The sequence below is a fragment of the Rhea americana genome, unplaced genomic scaffold, assembly GCF_003343005.1.
Source record: "Rhea americana isolate MKP2758 unplaced genomic scaffold, rheAme1 scaffold_104, whole genome shotgun sequence".
Taxonomy (NCBI): Eukaryota; Metazoa; Chordata; class Aves; order Rheiformes; family Rheidae; genus Rhea; species Rhea americana.
Genome location: NW_028185084.1, coordinates 2,629,639 through 2,652,422, shown reverse-complemented (window position 1 = coordinate 2,652,422; position 22,784 = coordinate 2,629,639). Strand labels below are relative to the sequence as shown.

Below are 22,784 nucleotides of genomic sequence, written 5' to 3'. Positions count from 1 at the left end.
TACCCTCTGTCAGATGAACAGAAGAAAAGTTATATTGGGTCAAATCCTAGATCTATCTAGGCCATTATCTTTTTTTCTCAGGAAAGCCCAATAACAGATGTCTAGGGAGAAGTGGAAATACAAGCAAATATACAAAATCTTTCTGAAAAAATATTTTTCTAACAGCTGATCTGTAGTGGAGGCAATTTATGAGACATAGGTTGTGTTTGTATAGTCTTTTTTTCCTGTGAATTAGTCCAGTTCATTTTTGAGCCTGTATTAACTTTTTATCTATTTCATCCTGTGATGAGAGGTTTCCCAATTTTCTCATTGCACCAGATGATGACATTTTTCTTGCCTATTCTGATTGTTGGTCAGAAGAGATGCAGAGCGTAATGGCAACATCTTGAAAATGATGGCCAATGTACTGGTTTCCATTTTAACAACCATAGTAAGGGTTATGGCAAAACCACGCGGAAGGTTGAGATGCGTGGGCTGGTTGCAGGGAGGATTTCCTCACAGGAGATCTTGATCCTGGATCTATGTTAGTTTGTTTTTGTTTGTTGTAAGAGCTGGAGATTTGGCCAAAAGAATACATGAAAGAAGTGGGAGACAAACAAGGGAGCTTATGCATTCCTTTTTTAGTGAACAAAATCTGAGCAATGGGAATGACTAAACCAGTGATATTTCTCATCATCCTGTCTTGGAATCCAAGAGGACTTTTTGATTCYACAGGAAGCTTTTAAATTGCCATTATTTCATCTAGAAGGCAGTGCTGATCAGTTTTCCTAAAAATAAATAACTTGTCAGTGATTTTGATGCTGCAGTGCAGATAATGAGGCTCAGCAGCCTTTTTTTCTTGGTTTTACCCTCTCCACTGAGAGAGAGAGAGAGAGTCAGGACATGACTTGGCTCTTCTGTCCACAAAGACCTCAGCAAAACTCCAGAACTTGAAATGRTTTATATATGTAGCATGAGAAAATTCCCTCCTATTTCCCACTTGACAGTAAATAAGGAGCARGAGAAGAAATGTCAGTTGGGACTATAGTGTCTCTGCTGTGCTTTCTGCCAAAGCCTTAAGGATATAGGCAGAAGCCAGCTTAGATCTGTTATCCTTCAGATAATAGTGTCTTAGTTGCACATTTTAGTGCATTAATAAGATTTGAAATGTTATGTGTTGGTTTATAATATGCTTTGGCTTTCCTCTCCTTTTGAGTTAGGCAGCTTGCAGATGAAAAGTGTGCTGGGGAAAGAAGAGATGTTATTGAAGTGAGGTTCAAGTTACCGTTCTGCCACTTAAAATTAGGAGATGAACCATCTGCAGGAGATATACATCCACCTTTATTTTATAGCTAGGAGGCAGTTAAGATCTAGCAAGCTTCCTTCCTAACAGAGATAGGAAGAATCCCTGGTCAGAAAGTCCTGTAATTACAGAATCTCAAATGGTCTATCCCTGACCCTCATCCTTCCTTGTGCTGTTCAGGGTCCTAAAGTGGCACAGTTCCTGTCTCTTGTTGCTTGGTGCTTTCTGCCAGATTCAGTCTCCTCTTTCCCCTTCAGCATGGTTGAAATCCCTTTGAGGGGACTGCTTCATGTTGGCTATAGTGCTATCGAAGTATCTTAGGCCTAATACCTCTCCTGAATATATTTAGTGTTAACATCTCCTGACTTCTATAGATGTTATAAATAGTAGGTCCCGTTAAAGGTTGGAATCAGTGGCTTCTATTGGGTGCTGAATGTGCTTTGAACCACGGAGGGGAAACACTCTTTATCTACGGATGGTGTGGTTTAATGTGAGCATTTCGTGTCACACCTCACTCTGGTGGGACTGCAGCGGGCAGAGAGAACTCTTCAGCTAGCTCTCAAAGCTGATTTGATGCTTTGACTGGGGGATCAGTAAAAGGTTTTCTTTCACACACAGTTCTATCAGCCTTCCAATCCTCTGTAATACTCTTCAACTTTTTTGTGGTACGCTATAAATTACATTTGTAGAATGAGCTGAGAGTTTTGTCCGGATGCAGTTTCACCACCAGGTGGATAATGTATCTCCCATCACAGTGCCAGTTTCAGGCCTCTCATCATGTGATGGATTGTGAATTGTATCTTGTGACCAGGGACACTTGTGTTATTTTGGCATAATAGACACAATTTCTAATTGTTCTATGGGTGCATAGCTGTACAACTCCATTTTAAGGTATTCTGTGATTTGCTTCTATGGGAAATTTGCATCAGTCCTGCAGGTCACTAGATGTTCTTAGTTTTCCAGAGTGTTGCTTTGCCAGCACTAATTTCATGGAGATCCTATGTGGCAGTGCAGCAAGAAGTCCCAAGGAAGGCCAGTATCTTACTCAGTGGGAACAAGTTTCCAAGGTGCAAATTTAATACATTGCTGTAACCACACCGATGCTTCAGAATGTGTTATTACTAGGTCACCAGGGCTGGCTATCAGAGTTTGATACTGGTAGGAGTTGGTTTATCTTTAGCTGGTGACCATGAATCAGGTGGAGGGAGAAGTGGGTAGGTGGGAAAAGAAAGCAAGAAGAGAGAAGAGTCTTTTTTTTTTTTTTTTTCTTAAAAGAATGGGGTGGGGGTGGCATGGGAAATCTCACTTTAACAAGTTATTTTTGACCAAGTCCTCTCCTCTCTGAAATAAAACAGTTCTCATTCTGGCAGCATCAACCTGCTCTTCAGAATATAGAGGCCCAGTGAGAACAGACCTTTAACAGGAATTTATATCCCMAGTCTGAAATGTGCACTTCATATTTGTTATGATCCCTGTGTGCCTGTTAAGGGATTACTTACATCTTACCATCCTAAGTTTCCTTCCATAAACAAATGAAACCTTTGAGTCTGAGGTTCAGGGAATATGTGCAGATGAAACATGGCTTAACTGTTCTCTGGGAAGAAAGAGTTAAGGTGAAGTGAAGAATTGATGACCTATTAACTGTTGCAATTTCCCACCTTGAATTATTGACAACATGTGACATTACAACCTTACAAATTGCCATCTATAAACAGCTCAGAAAATATGACCTTTGCATTACAATTGGTCTCAGGATGCCTTCCAGCTTATTACAAACAGCTGCTGCTGGCATATTTGTTGCAGCTGGAGTGGGTGAAAGAATGCAAGGAAGTGAAGAACTGTTCTTGTGTAATCAGACAAATCTTGAAGTGTGCGAGATGTGCTTAGAGATGACTAGAATGTCTCCTTTTAATACTGGGCCTAATTCTCTAGAATTTGTGGTCACCTAATTTTCAATAATGAAATAAAGCCATCCAGTTAGTAAAAGTTGACCAATGTTTTCTCCTATCTCTTATAAGAGCAGGCAATGAGTGTGCTCACAGRTGCTAGAAAACCCTATTTTTATTCCTCCCACTTCCTTGACTGTGGTGGCCAGTGAGTGCAAGCTGAATGGATGGTTTGTCTCACTTGTTTATGGCAAACTGAGGGCGCTAAATTCTTGCTTTGTTGTTGTTCATATGATTAACACGCAGGCATGTGTTGTGCTGAGTTTGGCTCTGAGAATTCTGCTGATTTGGGTGAAGCTGAGAACAAGTACACAAGGACTTGATTCCACGTCTTTTCTTTTTAGCACTGTAGAGGAGTAACAAGAGGCTGAATTAGTGTTGGCAGCCACAGAGATCATAAGACACTTTGTGAATCCTAGTCCTGAGCCAAATGAATTCCAAGACTAACTCAATTAACAAAGAGGTGCCGTAAGGAGAGGAGACCCAATGTGTTTATTTGTAGTGACATGTTTCATTGTCATTTGTTAGCATAAGATGCCCAGGGACTGCTAGAAAGATGGTTTTTGGGAAATGATAGTTGGAAGAAATGTCACCGGAACACTGTAACAAAAGACTGTGATAAATAATTACCTCTTTGTTATACTAAGATTTTTGTTTCCTCARTTTCTGGGGGACATACCTTGTGTCTGTTAGTATACCCTTGTTCATCAGTCACTGGAGATCAGTAGAAACACTATGCATTCCTATCTATGTTCACGCAAACAGGCCGTGATATTACAGTGTGTGGACCAGAAGACTTGGATTTATCTCCTGCTGCAGTAAAACTAAGCAGTGGGAAGTTGTGATTTAAAGAGTAGATCTGGATCTCCTGAAGTTCATCTCCCCATGTGTTAGGGGACAGGGGAGAGCAAGTTTAAGAAATAAGAGCTAGGAGTTCATCAGAGTAAGTATTCCCTCCCTCCCTTTCATAACAAACTCTYTTAAGTTATGCATGCTTGTTGCGTATAATAAAACCAAGCTACATCACAGAGCTGTTGTTAGGAATGATCAATTAATGTTTTCAGGGCACTTTTGGGACCTGTAGATGAAAGGCGCTTACGTTCATAAGTTTCACCATCCGTGCTGCCCCAGGATGAAAGTTTTACTTTAAAGATTCTGTTTCTTCCTGAGGGGAAAGAGAAGGAAGTCTATTATTCAAGGACATCACCCTTATCTCTGTTGTATTTGCCTTGTGGCCATGCAACATCATTCAATAATTCTGTCAAGTGGTATCTTTTGCTTGTGACAGAATGTTAAACAGTGATTTATTGCTTGAATACACATTGCTTTCATGAAAGTGATTTGTTTAAACAACAGTAAAGTGCTAAATAAATTATTCATTGCATGCTAATTTTTCACTTTTATGTGCTGCAGTGATCTCCAGGATAAGCAATCTGTGAGGAATTATATGTACCACATTGATAACAGATTTTTGTCCACCACCTTCCACCACRCCTCAACAAAATTCCTTTCTCAGAGATCGACCTCTAGTTTTAGCCTTTCTCTWCTTTGTTGCCTTTTGTAATATTATTTTTTTCAGTTACTTCAGAAAAAGTTGGGTGAATTATGCTCAAGTGGAGGCTTGGATTACTGGTTTGGGAAMTAGTGTACATGTTTGGAGTTTATGGGTGTTTCTAAATCCTTCAAAAAACCTCTTGGTCTTAATCAGGAGGGCACCATCRTAAATATAGCTGGCAAAGCAGAATCCTAAAGGAGAAGTGTGTTTTCATAAAGGCTTTTCTCTCWCTTTCTGAGAGGAGGTTGTATGCTGGTCGCTAGCTACCAGTGCTATGCTCAAGTAGTAGTTTGCATGTGAAATTAGATGTTTGAGAAGCTCCTCAGAAGCAAACTTTCACTTGTGGACACAGGCTTTCTAAAACTGCTTCAGAAGTGGCTTCTCAGCACTTCAAATCTTTGTCCCTTGGCAAAGCCCAGAGACTCCTGAATGGCTGTGGGTGTTTCAATAGCCAGCCCAAGAGCAGGCCAGGCACAGAACAGCTCAGTGCTTTTCTGCAATTGAACTTTTCACCCTTGCTGGGTGTCCACTCTAAATCACTGGCAGTAACTGCATACTTAAGTAAGAGCTGCTGATTGTCAGAGAATGTAATCGGGTGTAAGAGAAAAAAATTCCTTCCAAGTAGTTTAGGGCTTCACCMTGCTCTGCTCTTAATTGTCAAATAATCCCCCAGAGGCCTATGCAGGTTTTCAGTGAAATGAATAAACAGAAGACTGCATTTCCCTCTTGAAGCATGCGCAGAGCTCTCATGCTAATGGATTTTAAGCATCAGTGCAATTACCATGTGCAATCGATTCTCTCCACACCAACTTTTGTCTTCTGAAATGAAAAACTTTGCTTTTGTATTAAAACATTTCAAGGTGACAGGCAGGCATTATTTTATCCCTTGCTTTTTGTTTTCCTTTCCCTCTTCCCTTCCTCCTCCTGCCACTGGAACAGAATCTATTACGTTTACTTGGGAACCTGAGTATCTCCACTTCTTTTCCTATAGTAATTTACTCTCTGGAACTTTTTTTTAAACTCTTTTATGGTGCTTTTTTACTTTGCTAATCACATGTTGAGCTGCTCAGAAATGTTTTCATGAAATTTTATAATTGAATGAAAGCAGAAATTGTTAAAATGGAATTTAATGTTAGAAAGGAGCTCAAAGCAAAGAATGAAATCCCCATTGCAAATTAGTCAGTGTGTCAGTGGTTAAGGTGTGGGGTATTTGTGGTACAGCCACAAAAGTTAGGTCCCACTGGGAGTCAAGAGAGGCAGCAACTCTGTGCTGTGACATTTGGGCTTTACCTATTACAGAAACACATTCTTTATGTTTTGGTGGCTGTAAAAATTTATTTTTCTAATCATAAATTTGTTTCATCCTGATGAAAAGCATGAAGACTGGGGCTATCTTTAAAGCATTTGTGGGAAAGAGACCTTGTTTTGCCTTTCCTTATTATAGTTTGTATTGTGGTCTCCTCTAAAAGTTGTCATCACGCAAGGGACCCCTATAAACTGAACATAATAGAAACTGTTTATTTTCTCCTCTGACTGAAAAATACAAGACTAAGAAAGGAAATACTAGTATCAATGTTTGGCAAACATTGGATTTCTTGCCTACAAGTGGTTATKAAATGTGCCAGAAATACAAATAAATACAAAAATTTAAATTATTGAAAGCTAACACYGTGTAATAGCTGTAAGAATGTGAGAGCTGTAGTCATAGCCCCTCCCTAATACTAGCTAAATGTGCACRTGTGGGAAGTGTGCAGGACTTGCATGAGCATTGTGCCATATGTTTCTTCGCTCTATTTTATAGACCTCAGTGCATTTCTTCTCCCTGAAAACCTCCATTTTTCCCTTGACCCCACCTAAGTTTGCAGAAGCCACAACATACAATGGGGAGTTTCATAGCTCGTGTATATGTAGTGTGTTTTGAACTTGCTAGCTTCAGTTGCTGTCCTAGATCTTGTGCACTGAAAAGCAGTGAACAGTCAATTCAGGACACTCATGATTTTATAGACCCTTATCATATCCCTTTGGTTGTCTCTTTCCCAGATTAAAGAACCKTAGCTTACTGAGTCAGAGCTGTTTTGTATCTTTGATCATCCTTGCTGTCTTTCTCTGATCCTTTAAGCACAGCAGCCCTGATACAGTTCTTGATTTAAGAAGAAAGTAACCTGCTGATTGTTGAAAGTTAGTAAGAAGAATCACCCTCTACATGGCCAGATTTTAATGCTTTCTTTCTGAGCGTCTACTATGACCCACTCCTACAGACAGAATAGTAGGCAAGATCKTCACTGTTTTTTTCTTTCCTGTCCATTGCAGGATGCAGAAAAAGAGAAGGATTTTTACTTTTGAGCTTCTWAAGGAAGCTTGTGGTGGAGCTGAGAGTCTCTAGGAGTTTTTAGTTGCGTTAACCATACAATTGTCCTCCTTTTGTCATCATACTTTTCCTCTTTTCCTTTGTCTACTGATGTTTGGGTGGGAGTCCACAATCGACAAGAAAACCAAATCAGACAGACWTTTTTTCCCTCCTTAGCTTAACTAGATACTTTTGTATTTCTTGGTGACCCTACGTAGTCCTGTAGCTCTATGTAAAATTGAGGAGGTAGAGGGGAAGAGAACAGATAGATGTTGCACAGTTATTCCTAGTCTTAGATTAAGTGATGCATACTTGAACACTGCAGCCTATCCAGAGAAACACAGGCTATTTACTTTTAATGCGTAGGAAAGCTTCAAGTCCTTTATAGCGGATCAACAAGCTTGTGAAAAGTTAATTTAGCACCCCTTTGTTGTTGACTTATGTTTCTGCTCATAGGCCATGGAAAGGCTCTCAAGTTTAACAAGGGATTCACAAATCACTGCACATTGAGGTGCACTTAAATATTCAGCCACAATTGAGATGGCTTCTTTCTTTCTTCCCAATTAGAAGGCGTTTTATGTTACCTCACCAGGGTAGTCTTGTCAATGGTAGCTRGCTTGTTGCCCCTTTTTACCTAGCTATGCCCTACACCTTGTGGGGGGAACCCCCCGTCATAATATTGAAGTCTATTTCTGTTAGATGCCTGTGTGATACATCCCTATATCAAAACATTTACAACTCATAAGAGCAGAGCAATGAGATGATACATATGSAGTGTTTTGATGCATCTCAACCTTTGAACATGTTGCATGCTTCTTGCRATGACAGAGCACTGGAGTAGCAGGAAGGCTGCTGTTACCACTCTTTCAAATTGTGGTACGCCCTGAAGTTCAGGTCTTGGYGTTGAGTGTGTAATTGGCACATAAGTGGAACTAGCAGCAGAAGGCAAGACTAAGGAGGACCCATCCTCTGTGTTGATGTATGTAATTGGCAGCACACAATCTCTATCGGGTTATTAGTCCTAATAYAGGATTTGGAGTTCATGGAGGTCATCTGCAGTTTTTCTATACTGGAAATTAACACAGTCCTAAAGCTGTGGTTTGAGACAGAAAAATCCTTGGCTCTAGACAAGAAGACAGAACAAAATAGTGTCCTGCAGGCTTTTATTGAGTTGCCAGGAAGAAAAAGAAAAAACAACACTCTTTCTGGAACTCTAACAGTCAAAAAGAGATATCACCCCAATAACAGTTTGCAGAAGAAGCAAACTAGCCGAAATCAGGGGTTCTCAAACTGTGATTCAAGAATGTGCTGTAAGTAACCAGGTAATAGAAATATTCTGTCACTTTCAGACAATTCCAACACAATGTTGAGTTAAAGAGCATTTATGTACACATGTGTCATTGAGAGGTGATGGCACTCAAGTCAGGAAAGTGTGCAACTGTAGGACTAAAAATTTTTTTTTTAATTCTGTGGTTGACACTAGCACAGCTGCAATATTGGCCGAAAGAGGTGCAAAATAAATACATAGCATGGATGTGTGAAAACATGAAAGCTGTTTGTGTGTGCCTCCACAAATAATGACCTGTTGTGACTTTGAAATCAGTATTTGAAAACCTGTAGAACCAATCTTCGCACAGTTTTCAGTTGATCCAGAGATAACATTGTAAAATTCAGAGCCTGAGAAGTTATAGCAAACACTTAAAAAAAAAAAATTTGATTGTTTTATTTGAAAAATCTGTGTCACCATGGAGCTATAAAAGTTGTTTGAGTTTAGTACCCTGTTGTGCTATGTAAAGTGAAAAGCATTTGCAGAGAGGACCTGGGGGTGGTGGTAAGAGTACAGCTGATAAAATGTAGCCAAGTTGAGTAGTGTTAGTATGAAAGAGATTGTGTTGGAATACCTGCCAGACCATTTTGCACAGTGGGTCTTTAATAATGGTGATTAAACTGTAAATAAAAGTTGTTCCAGTCCATATCCTTGCTTAGCCTTGCTTAAGTACAGTCTCATTTTAACATTGTGTTTGTGGGCATTCCTGGGAGTAAGCATGCAATGGTCAGTGAATGGTGTGAAGTATTACAGATGCTTGACCTAGTATACTATTAGCTGACTCAGGCAATGGTTTATGTGTAGCTGTGGCAGAAGAGAGGTCAGTGTGGGCTAGATTTCTTTCTGGACATGCATCATTAGCAGATGAGTTACACTGCCACAGACTGTAGCCTATTGCTTTCTTCCCACTGTTACTAACTTGATCATCAGCAGTGATGCAGAAGGTACTCAGAGTACCTTCCTGGCCAGTTACTTCAGCACCATCTATGGTGAGACTATACTGTGTGTGTGTGTATATATGTATAAAAAAAAAAATACATATTTTTTTTTGAGGAGAGAAGTCATGTTAAGATAATCCTTGCGTTACATTTGGAACTAGCACTGCCGTAAAAGACAAGAGCTTTGGCCAGTACCCTGCAGGAACCTTGCCAGAGTTGTTTGTAGAATAGTTGAAAACAAGTCTGCAGCCTAAAGGATGTCTGAAGTATAAAGGGATAAAAAGACGGAAGCCAGTCCTAAACCTGGGTCAGATGTGCAAGGCAATATAGGGTGAGACAGCATGGACTAATTGAACACAAGCTAGTATACTAGGTCTAGGAAAAATTAGCCATACTTGCCCTAGAATTTCTTTTAGGACAACAGGGACTCTCTTGGGGCCTGAACTGGCAACTTCATAGAGTAATCTTTTATGTGCAGCTACTGATTTTCTTGAAATCTACAAGTAGGCCCTTCTCATCCCAGATCTTGGAAAAGCAATCATAGTTTGGGAATGCTTGATAAATTGGCTTTTCTTTGGAAATGCTGTTTTGGTTTAAATCAAACCTAATAGTTTCTGAGATATGAAGGCTCTATCCTTCCCAGAACAGACACTGGGTCCTGTTTTTTCTTGGGAGCTGGGCAAGCCGAGTTTAAGTACGTGTTTTGCTGGTCTGTCTTCTCTCAGCTGAATGAGCTTAATCCACCAAGGTCGTTGTTTCCATCTCTTCTGGAGCTTTTCTACTTTGTATGAAAACTTTTTCAAAACTAATTCATGGTTAGCGCACTCACTGAGGATGTGGTAAACCTGRGATCAGATCTCTCCTGCTCTTGGCTGTTAGCTCAGAAGTGAAGGTTTCTTTCCGTGTCTTCCACATCTGATAGAGCAAAATAGCCCACTTCAAATATTGATCCTAATGAATGGACCTTCTGAAGTCTTGAATTTTTGTGCAATTGGAAAGACCATCTGTATTCACAGCAGAGCTGGCATAAGTCTGGATTTTTCARCTCCTTTTCATTGTGTCTGTAGTCTGCTTGTTCTTTTCTTCTTGGCCTTTTTAGTTTGTATTGATTGGTGAGTAGTAAAGAAGGGGGAAAGCCACACACTCAGGAAAAAAACAAAGGAGGAAAACAAATGGTGAGATAGTATTTTTCTTTTCATTACTGTGCTCCTTCACAGCCCACATTCTGACATTTAGAGCAATGTAATATGCATGTCTCTGTTCATTACATTCTTTGGTAACATATAGTGAAAGCTGTAGAGGAGAAAAGGAAAAAAAAGGTATTAAACATGTAGTAACCTTTGCAGATTAAATAACAGCAAAATGAGAACAGTAAAGGAGAAAAACCTATCTTTTCAGAAAAGTAAAAATAACCAAAATGCATGGTTTAGTCAGATAACATTGTGAAAGGGACAAAAAGAATATGGAATTCTGGGCAGAAATAACTAATTTTCTGCCCAATGTTTTATTTGTTTTGCACATATATCTTTGAGCAGATCTATTACTAGTGTTTGAATTGGAGTAAATCATGCAAGGAGACTGTTGAAACTAGAGATAGGCTTAAAGATACTAAGGAACCAATGTAGGTCTATGAAAATGGGAGTTTTTTTATAGGAAATTCTTATATGTATCTTTGCAGAATATCTGCACCATATGGAGTTATCTAAGCTATTTCCCACTGAACTGGTGCACATATAGGCCACAATGTGATTTCAAATAYATGTACTAGCTTGGAAATGCTAAATATTAAGAGATTTTATCCTTATATTCAGGCTAATTAGCCCTGATTAAGAAGCCAGGATATAACAATCCTACTTTGGGTTCTAGGGGTAGCTTGTCCAGAATTAGCATCGGTATTTTGATAGGTTTAGGGATACCTCTGATTTTAGAAGTATTGTAAGAGCTAAATTGAAATAAATATCATGGGAAAAGTTAAACCATATATTCTATCAGTTCTCTGAGAACTAGTGTCCTGTAAGACTGTGTGTTTTGCTGAAATTTGTGGGAGAAGAAAGAAGAGACATTTCAGTTCTAGTTGCGTAACGTTTTGATTTTMTTGCATTGTTTTAGTTTTTGTCATTTCATATTCTTTCTGAAATGTCAGGCGCAAGATTTTTTTTTTCTTCCAATTGAAGAGATTAAAATTATCAATGGAGATTTTCTTTCATGGAGAGTTTTGAAATTTGTGAACTTTCCTCACAACTGAAACAGTCAATCTGTGTATTTTGTGAAAAAAAAATCCCAGTCTTTTCAGCATTACTAATTACATTCTGCTAATTTTAAAATATTCTATAAAAGCAGATTATAATTCCCTGGTTTTACAGATGAGGAAAGTGTGTTCCTTGAGACTTACATGATCTTCCTTAAGATCATTTCAACTAGTGCAAGGAGTGAAGGGGGAAAATCCTACATTTTCTCCTTACTCTTCTTTGCCTGCTACCTTCAGGTCTKCATCTAAAACTACTAGACATCAAAATATTCATCAGAGGAAACTGGGTCTGAGAAATTCATGCTCAGGAATAAAACCCACCCATAATCAGTGCAGTGAAAGGTGAGCTGGTCCAGCTGCTGCTTTGGAGTGCTGTTTAAAAAACCCGAGCCTGTTGACCGACTSTATTCTCAGTCTTTTACGTTTGATTTCTTTGGCAAGCAGAAGAGAAGAGGGCCAAGAGGGACAGCAAAGCTTGGAAAAGCTGCAAGCAACTTTCCTGTCACTGTGATTTCTGCCCAGCTGCTTCCCAGATTCAAAGGGGGCTTGGAACTTGGGGTATCTATAATTCCTGCATCATAGGGCAGGTAGCCACGCAGGCTGGTGGCTGAACTTTATTATTTAGTTTACTACTATCTTTCATCAGGAGAACAGCTATTCAGGGATGCTTTATGCTCTCTTTCACACACACAAACCTTTCTTCTCCTCCTCCTCCACCCCCCAATTTTTATTTTTCTTAAGTAGGGGATTTATAGACCTATTCAAAGAAGCTGTGAGGGATAACGGCAAGGCGATCTTCAGTGCAGAGCTGCACTGCTGTTGCTGATAAGCATTCCTGGGAGGGTGGAGATTGAAATTTAGCACTTACAAAGCACTAATTGACACAAGTCCTTGTTAGCATGTGTGCCTTCTGCAGATATGCCTCCTGACCTGTCAGCAGGGCGATTGGCACATCAGACCCCTCCCCAAAGGGGGCCTTTTGGAGACCCTTCTGACTAGATGGATGCACCTCTTGCACAGCAGTGGGGTCTGTGTTTGGAGGAGGGAGGACAGGAGGCATCATGGTGGGGTTTCCTATGGCAGCAGGGGCTGGGCCTTGTAGCTAGGCCTGTCCTGTCCCACCACCAAAGAGGGAGCAGGGCAGCTGGAGGCAGCTCTGCAGRGATGGGCAGTGGCCCTACTGGGCAGTCAGGCATGGGTTGGGATCCAGACCCTGCCTGGTGAGGATCATGGGCTGGGCAAGGCCCTGTGGTGGCCAGGCAGGGCCATGGCGGTGGGGCAGGGCCTGAAGTCAGCCAAAGATTCAGGTCTGGGCACAAGCATGGCTTGTCCGTTTCTGATCCTCCTTGCCTTGATCAGCAGGAATATGTGGAGACTCTTATGTCATCTTTGATTTTCTGGGTTTACTTGTACAATGTCACCAAGCTACAGAGATGGGGCCTCTGCACTCGTCTTCTGCCCCATACAGTTCGTGTTTTCAACAGCCRGAGTTTGTAGCCAGTCATCCGTGGGATGGCAGGATGAGGCCCTCAGTTTGGACATTAAGCAGTAAGTAGGCATGATGGACAGTAGGAGGGGGAGATGAAAATGGGAGGAGGTAGTAAGGGAGGCTGCTGTTCATCGGATGGATACGTTTTCAATGATGGATCACATTGCAATGAGAGCAGATGGGACATGGGTGTGGGTGCCAGAACTACTGCCAACCGCCTGGTTTGCTCTGGTAGKCCACTTTTTGGGGGCAATTCTCCCATCTGTCTCATCTGCCATATGTGACTTGTCACTTATGCAAATAGCAAATRCTTTGGACAGACTCTTGCCCTGCTACGAGGGATTTAAAGTTGTGCTCTACAAATGAAGAAACCTGACAGCGAGATGCGCGTGTGCTCTGTCCCCCACGCGTTCTGCTATTGCAGTAACTGCGTGCTCACTCACATCCTCAGCTCCTGCGCTGCTGTGCTGTTCTGGTCTACCTTACGTCCTGAGCTTTTGGGGAAAGGGGTAGTGCCTGGTACGGCTGGCGGTGGTAGGCTGGCTTCTGCCACTGGAAATGGTGGCAGTGAGCTCTGTTCCTTCTCCCAGCGGGAGCACTCATTAAGCRCTCTTCCTCTGTCTTTCCGACTTTCACAGAGCTTATAGAACCTGAATTTCCTCCGGCATTTTGCTGCTTTTCCAAATTGACTGGAATTGACAGATTAATGCAAAAGTTATCAGGGAGTGCGGCTGGGGAGGAGGGTGTATCTGTAAGCCTTGTTTCTTAGGAACCCAGGCTGAAAATAATAACGCAGAGGTATATAGATCAGTGTTTCTGTCAGGTAGGAAGTGTTGTGCCTTTTTAATTTACTGCAGTTTTAATGGGATAGAGGGGAAGAGAAAATATACAGCAACCTGGCACAGAGAAATGCAAAATAAATTAGTAGCAATAGAAATGGTCTGGTGGTTTATGTCCCAAATGTAGGAGTTGTTAAAGGAGCCCATCATCTTGAAAGTTGGTAATTATTTTTTAAGGCATTAACAAAAGAGCAGGCTGAAATGTTTTGCTGGAAACTTTTTGCTAAAATTACCTTCCTGTACCTCTCTGCCCGCAAGGTAATTGTATTCTGGAAGTGTCTGTATTGGCAGGAGGGAGAAGCTGTTTATTAAAAGAACTAATAATACTTCTAAACCTAGATACACTTCCATTCTGACTAAAGCTAAAACTTTTCATTGAAGTGGTAGGAATTGTGATTGGAAGTGGAATTTGAGGTCCCTAGTCTGACCACCTACTCAAGGCAGAGCTATGATCATCTATATATCAGGTCAGCAATGGTTTTATCTAGCTAGATTTGGAAAAATTCCAAAGATGGAGGTTCTGCAGATCTTCTAGGTAACCTGTTTCCTAATGTCTAGTCTGACTCTCCCAGGACACAGCTTGTGATCACTTACCCTACCCATATCACTGCCACAACCAAGAATAATTTGACTTCATCTTTGTAACTTCTTTTCAAGTAATTATGGGCTGATTTTAGATTGTTTTAATTTCTTCTAGGCTAGAAAAACTCAGACTTCAACCTCTTCTTGTAGGTTGTGTACTCGCTATCTTGGTGGCCCTCCACCTGTCAGTTCTTCCTCAATTTCTCCATATTTTTCTTGAACTGATGGGCCCTCAGAGGGGGATAACTTCCACTGAGCTCCAAGTGATGGTCTTGATAATATAGCCCAGTATGCAGTTTGCCTTATGGTGAGAGATTTTTTTTTTGGTTTGTATTCAGCATGGCATTCACTGTAATCTCCAGGTTCTTTTTAGCATGACTAATACCTAGCCAGTTAACACTCAGCATGTACCAATTCAAGGGGTTTTTCTGCCCCAGGTGCAGAACTCTCTACTTAGCGTAGCTGAGCTCCATGAGGTTTCTGCTAACCCAATTCTCAAATTTCTCAAGGCACCTGTTCTGAGTCCCTCCTGGTCATTCCCTCCTCTTACTAATTTGGTATCATCTACAAAGTTTCTCAGTATCTCATCAATGTTGAACAATATTAGTCCCAGTTATAAACCCTTGGTCTTCTGCTTGTTGCTAGTTTCCAGCTACATGTTGAACCATTGATTGTTATCTTTGACTCTGGCAGTCCTACTGGTTTTCAGTCCATCTCAGCAGGTTTGTGCATGAAGGCACACCCTTGTTTGGATGTCTGCTTGATAGTGATGGGCAGCTTCAGACATACAGAGGTATAATCCAGGATGTAAGCTTGTACAGCCAAAAAATGAACTTGCTTTAAATTCTTCCCTAGTGATTGGTGCATGATCCTCATTTCTTGCCTATACTATTTGTATTTCARCTATTCAGCCCTTACAATGAATCAAAAGCCTGCTAGATCTCCTGTCCTTTTCAGATTTCAAGGGAGGCTGAAAACAAGAGTTTGAACTATTGCCAAAATTCAGTAGAAATTCAGGTGGGGATGCCCATTCTATTACACCATCAGTGTGTTTTTAAAATGAGCTTTCTGTTATTGTTCCCATCTCTGAGTACTTACCTGTACTAAATTCTGTTCTGCTGGAAGATGCATATAGCTAGCTAAGAATTGTTGAGGCTTTGGTGTCTGAGGATAGTATTAATRTTTTCTGTTACAGTTGAGGGGTGGTAAAAGGCAACACTGATTTCAGCTGGAGGCAGTAGCTGGACAGTTTCTGGTGGAAGTGTGTGTGATTTARATTTTGTTGAAAATCGTGTGAAGGAAAGAGAAAGGAGCATAGTGTCAGGCCCACCTCTACAGACTTTGCTTTTCTGACCTGTGGTCAGCAAAACATTGTCACTTTTCCTGTCTCCTTGCAGTAAGATCTAGTGATTAGAGCCTCAGTAGTCCAACTGATGGCAGTATTTTAGAGAGAGAGAGTGAGGAAACATAGGCACAATCTCACAAACTAATACGGACACGTAGCAGGAAAAAGGCATTCACATCTCTTCTGAGAATCCAGAAGGAAGATTCTGTTCCTTCAGCTGCTAAAAGCTATGTATTTATCAGTAGAGCTGAAAATAGTGTTATGATTTCTGTTAGTTTCATTTGATTGGAATTGCTTTGAGGGGGGCTCACTGCTTGGCAGTGTTACCATGCATGTGCAGATGCACACACAGAAGCAAGAAGTCTTTTCCATTCTGGGTTATCTCAGGTTTGTAGGGCTTGGTACTGAAAAACTAATTTATTAAAGGATGTGCCAAAAGTACAGTGAAAGGAATCCCTGTATGTGTGTGGCTTAGAGGTCTAACTGAAACTTGGGGCAGCATTTTGAAATCTTGTATTTTTCACTGTAGAAGCTGGTCTCAAATGATTTTTAGTGAATATTTCTAGTGAATTGCAGTCTTTAGGGGATGGCTGCCCATCTGCAGTGTTCTTTGCCTTTTTTCCAAGAAGAGGGACATAACTGGAGACAGACCAATGGGTTATCCATGCATGGGCCACTGCTGCAAAGATCAACAGTTTTAGCGCTTAGGAAACAGTCAACATTTCTACTGTATACAGCAGATCCCATCTTGTATCCTGTGGTATTGTCAAACATGCAGCTTCTTCCCACTTTACTCTGCTTCCTAGGTAAGGGAAAATGAAGAACCTGTTGGCAGCATCATGCAGAGAAGTTGAACAGGGAAAGGTCTGATTGGTTCAACATACACCTCTGCAAATACATCCCATGTCAGTTTGGGCAAATGCTTTTAACAATTCATTCAATTATGTTAAGCACCCATTAAAGGAATCSTAAGCTCTCCCTGGGGTCGTTTCAATTCTATGAGATTGTAATTGTTTCCGACTAACCATGATTTCTTCTTTTGCCTTCAGGTAATTCTAATTCTGACAAAGCTGTATGACTACAACCTGGGAAGCATCACAGAGAGCTCTCTTTGGAGGTATGAAGATAAACTGAGTTAATARTTACCACCTTACTTAAATAGGAACAGTCCAGTACAATTCTGTTACTGAATTTAATTGTGTTTTTTTTTTTGTACTGGAAGGTTTGTAGCTAAGCCTTGTCTCATATCTGTTCCTTGTACTCCAGGATGAAGAGACTGAAGTCTGATTGTCATGTTCATCTAGATAACATATTTCATGAGCCTGCTGTCATTTAATTTCCTCTTTCTCRTCTTTTTCAGAAACAAGTCAACCCATTAGTTTATTTTCAGAAGCACCTAGTAGCCTTAGGCCCTTGTTTGTCATAAATGATCTCATGACTGCCCTACTGTCTCATACAGTCCTTATGAAAAGTCAATGTTATGACTGTGAGGGAGTACTGTGAATAAAGTTTGCTCAAATGAGTAGTAAATTTCTGTTTGTTCAGGACTGTTGGTATTGATACTAGTTCACTGATTTCCACTTGTGTGATTCTGTCTGTTGCAGTGGTTTATAGGGGATGCTTTGATACTTCAATGATTTCAAAGCAACTCATGCACTGTGTGAACCAAAGGAAAGAATTGGGCCATGATCTATTTCTTCAGGCTATTATTTGGTTTTGAGAGTAGATATTTGAGTAGTGTGTGGTTATACCTACTAAACTCTTGTGGGCAGCCCAGGAACTTTGTATGCATGTCACTGGAGAGATGCAGATTACTGTCTTGATGCAAGAAAATGTTGGATATGTTGAAACTGAAACTTGTGAGAATGACAGACTTGTTTAGGAAACAAATTTCTCAGATGCTAGGAAGAATTTTGGGTCAGAAGYAGAGAATAAGCTTACAATTCAAGGAACTGGGCAGGGATTTAAGGGCATAGGAGGGATTTGATCTGGAATGTCTTCAAAACCTAGAATGTGCTCTACCCACAAGCCTGCAGAAAAAGCAGTATCTTTCCCAGCCCTGGAGAAATTAAAAATAAAAAGAACAAACTAAAACTTCAAAACTTCTAGGGTTTATGCTGAAGAGCAGCAAAACCTCAAAAGTAGCAGTATTTTGTGGGACTGGATAAGCTGTTGCWCATCTTGCTCTGGAGATAATTAGATCTTTCCATTTAATACATATTGCTGCTAGGACTGGATATCAAAAATGATCCAATTGCCTCTACTGCCTTTGTCTTTGCTATGGTATGCACACTAATAATGATATGCTCAGCCTGGAGTCCTTCAGGGCTGTGGCTTTGGAAATATTTTCCTCAATGAGCTTTGGGCTGGATGCTTCATTTCTCAATGATTTTGAGAGATAATATTTGTAAACGTAAAATCTATCACTTTTTTTTTCTTCTTGCCACACTCAGTCGTTTCACCCTGGGATATCTTCTTCACTGTTTCATCCTTCATTGGTGAAGGCCTGGTGTTACACCATATGGAGGTGCCTCCTTCCCTATTGCAGACAGTGATAGAGCTACTTTGCTTATCTGATGTGAGGTAGGATTGTGCTGAAATACTGGTTGCAGGCTGAAAACAGGACAGCCAAATCAGAGTGGGCAACATATCTCTTGTTTTGTGCCCAAGTTCACACATCTYAACTCTGCTGATAGCCTTATGCTGTTGCCCATTTCAAAACTGGCTTCTGTGGAGCATGCCACAGTGGCCTAAATCTTGTTCTTGATTTAAAGAGAAGGAGCTGTGGATGTCACTAAAGGATGTATCAGAAGCTAAGGCCTTGATGGAAAAACAGCTATAGGTCTAGCAAGTGAGTACAACATGCTTTTCTGGACTTTAGACAGTCTTAATGTCAGAATGTGCTTAAGAATATAGGAGAAACTATGTTGTTTTCTCTAGTTCAGAATGTGCTTAAGAATATAGGAGAAACTATGTTGTTTTCTCTAGTTCAATATCCTATCTCCAACAAAGCAGTCTAAAGAAGAATATATGAACAGGATTATCATATCTGATACTTCCTCCTAGCAGTCTTCTAGCCTTCATTCTTAAGCTTGAAGGTTAGGGTCCTTCCTCACCTTTCAACTTAATTTTTATCTAAGTCCTAATCCTTTTCTATGTTTTTTGGATGCATTAGGATTTTTTACTGCATGAACTAGCTTCCTTAACTCCCTGAGCCTTCAAAAAAAAATTTAGCACCTGTAACGTCTTTTAGCATGGAGTTCCTCAGATTGTTTGAGGAACTATTTGGTTTGTTCTGAACCTATCAGCACCAGATTCACTTAGCGCACATCACTTTTTAGACAAACTTTGTTACACCTGTTTGCCTGGGCATTCTGAATTCCTAGGTAAATACTTTTGACTGGAAGAACTAGGACAACTAAAATCAACCCAGTTATCTTTGTACTGTTTCACTATTTTTCTTGATCAATTCTTCAGTGTTCATGATTGTGAATGTTGCTGATGCACTTCATTTTCATATCAATCTCCTCTTCCTGTTGTCTTCCRTAAGCTTCAGGTGGTTGTGCTCTGCTCCATCCTGAGTCTGGRTCTGCTTTGATACCCCTGCATATTTGGGCATGTTTTGGGGTCACTAATAAATATCCCTGTGAAGATACCAGGACAGCTACTGTGTTCTTAGTGTAATAGAAAAAAAAATGACAAGATGGATATATCTTATTATTTAATGCACCTGACGGAGGTTATTGGCTTTGGCTTCTCCTAGCTGTTTAAGTGACATGTTAATTTAAATCTTTCTGCTTGTTTAAAAAGGATAGAAAGGAGGAATTGAGAGAGGGGAGAAATATATTCTGCCCTTTAATTTATTTCATGCCTCAAGGTTTGTTGGGGGAATGGAAGAAAGCATGATCTCATGTCTGGTTTGATTTCTGATGTCAAGAACTCTGTTTCTGAAGGATGGAGGAAAAAAGTAATTCTGCAGGTACCCACAGCTGAAGAGGAAACTCTGCCTTGAATATATGACAAAGAAATACCACTCTCRCCTCCTGTGCAGAGTGCATTCAGAAGGGTTGATGAATGATGAGGGGCTGTTTAGAAGCATATCACAGCCACGAGTCATTTGTGTTATAGCTGGTTATAAGCACATCTGTCATTTGAAGGTGTAGTTGGGTGATTTAAGCAGTCCCATGACTGATGGGACTGTAACTATCTATAACACAACTATGCCACAGCCTACAAGATACRAATCTATCTTTTTTATAAACACACTACTTCCTGCTAGGATGGTGTTTCTTTGTAATTTTTCAGCCAGTTTAACTCCAGCTGGCTGCAGCGCTAATGGACGGAGATCATCCTTCCAAAAATACCGATGAATTAAGAGACCACTGGTGGCAGACATGAAGGCATGAAATTCAGTAAGAGAAAAGAATATATATATATATATATATATAATCTTCTAGAGAGCTGAGACTCAGGAGCTCACCAGGCTTTTTGGGTGGCAAGTGAGATGCTACTTCTGTATGCACTAAATGAGACTTCTCATCAGAGTGGACCTGGTTTTAATTACACTTATCTCAGCAGACCAATTCCACTGTTTTGGATTTTTTTTTTTTGCTCTTTTTATAGAGAAGAAAGAAAACAAGGTGGAGAAAAGATTCTGTCACTGAGCAATTAACTGAGTATGCTCGTTTTATTTTTCTTCTCCAAGATATCTTGCAAATCAGAGGATTAAGCTGCGAGTTGGAAGTATGGTATCCATGAGCCACAGACAGAGGTGGAGGAGAACTAATTCTTTTTTCTTCTCCCTTCTATTTGTGTAAATATGATTGCTCTGGAGAGATGTGCAGGAATCTTTACTTCAGGGAAAAGGTCTGACAAGCAATGAGTGCTGCAGTTTCCCTCCATGCCTTCTTACAGTTCTGTATTTAGTCAGGAAGGAATAATTTCATGGAACTTGCCAGGACCACAACAGTGTAAAATGAGCAATAATTAGACTTTGCTTTTGAGCTAGTAAGTAGAAAGACATAGAGTTTGCCTGGCTTGATTGTTTATGTTCTAAACCCAGATTTGTTGCTTTGCTCTGGCAAGTTCTTGATGGTCCTTCTTCCTGACAATATGCCTATACTGTGAGATCCTTGTTTCAAGAGTGCTCAACACTTTCAGCCTGTCCCCTGTTCTAACCCAGGGATTGATTTTTATTTTTTTTTTCCTCCTCTCTAAGGAAACTTTAGAGTTTCCTTAAAACTCATAAAAGAGTTTTAAAAGAATCTCAAGGACTCTGAAAAATATCTATACCTCATACAGATCTAGCGTCACCTTTCCATAGATAAAGCAGGAGATGTTAATATTTCCTATTTTTTCTGGAGACTTTGAGTGGATTTAGCTAACAGGTATTTGCAACATTTTGAAGATCAGCAAGTGCTAAATATTACAGATGTTGAAGCAAGGGAGTTCTAGAACTCTGGGACTCTGTTTCTAGTTTTGGCATGGCCTTGTTGTATAAACTTGAACGTAATTCTTTTAACCCTTCTGTCAGTTTACTCAGCTGTGAAGCCAAGCAAATATTTACATATCACCTGAGGCTTGTTTTAAGACTTGGTAAATTTATGTTTATGAAACACCTTGCTGAACATGGGTAAAAAGATATCAGAAGTGAAGAGTCTTCAACTGATCTTCCTCTGACCCTCCCCCCAGGATGCTGAGTTTGGAGAGAGGCAAAGATAGACATATTTCTGGGACTGCAGGTTGCTTTCTGGTTTTGAGGATTTTTGAGAGGTGGAGAGGGATTTAGAAAAGTGGTAGTGATAATTGGTTTATAGCTTTTTCCTGTATTGACAGTTGTCTTCTAGGAAGGCGGGATGCAATGCTTCCTATCATTTCAGAGATATTAGATTGTCCTCCCTTTTCATCAGTAGTCACTATCCCTTGATTTCTGCTGTCCTGTTTCTCTGGGATTTAGATGTCCTGTGGTAAATTTGTTGGATTTAGATGTATGCACTTGTCCCACCCTCCAACACCATTAATGGACATCATCCTGTATCTCTCTCCCTTTGAGAAGTGAACTTAGGCATGGAAGCCAGAAGAGAATCAGATCCCTCAGAGCATCTCTGTCTCTTGGTGTAGGAACAGCCTTCATTTCTRCCATGGGAGAACTTGATGAAGTAAATATTTCACTGAGTGTTAAGTGCAAGGACACCACCTCTTGCTCAAGTAATCGTGAACAATATGATTTGGGGGTGACAATTTATGCTTTGTGCTCTTCTGCTATTGGCCATTGGAGACAGGATGTTGGGCTAAGGTAGACCTTTGRTCTATTACCAGTGGTGTTATGTCTGCATGATGGGTAGTCTCTTGATCATTGTCATGCACAGGAGCCTTTTGGAGAAAACACTTGCTGATGGGAACAGGCTTGCATTAACATGTCAAACTATGAAAGGGATAAATGGAGTAACTGGAATGTGTTCCCTTGCAGCTGCTATAGCGGGAGTAGCCTTGGGAGAGGTAGGTGTAGACTGAGGAGCATATCTGAATAAAAATCTCGTAAAAAATTAGCCTGAACGTATCTGTCAGTCCTTTCATTCTGTCTCTTGAATTCTGTTTGTGAAGTCCACTTGTCTTGTCTTTGTTTACCTCAGCTCTGTGCTTATAGATCTATRCTTTGAAGCCCGACATGTTTACACTTGTTCACGCAATTTTCCTGCTTATGTATGGAAGAATACCCTCATTCAAATCAGGGTTATAGCTGCCCATGTCACATTCAATGTTGTTGTGTTTCTAAAGACTTTCTTCCTCTAGATTTGAGGGTTCTTACAATAGGAGACTTGAAAGGTTGGCAGTATTTTCTTGCTTCCTTTGGGGAGAATTGCCAGGGTATTTTTATTACTGTATC

The 22,784-nt window shown here is 40.4% G+C and overlaps 1 protein-coding gene across 1 annotated transcript in view; it reads left to right on the top strand.

Moving 5' to 3' along the window:
• The window catches only part of LOC146601361 (VPS10 domain-containing receptor SorCS1-like), a 303,293-nt gene that overhangs the window by 79,565 nt on the left and 200,944 nt on the right, over positions 1 to 22,784 (top strand). The window contains exon 3 of the mRNA XM_085308294.1: positions 16,948 to 17,015. Within this exon, the coding sequence (XP_085164420.1) occupies positions 16,948 to 17,015 (68 nt within the window). The remainder of the gene's footprint in view (positions 1 to 16,947; positions 17,016 to 22,784) is intronic.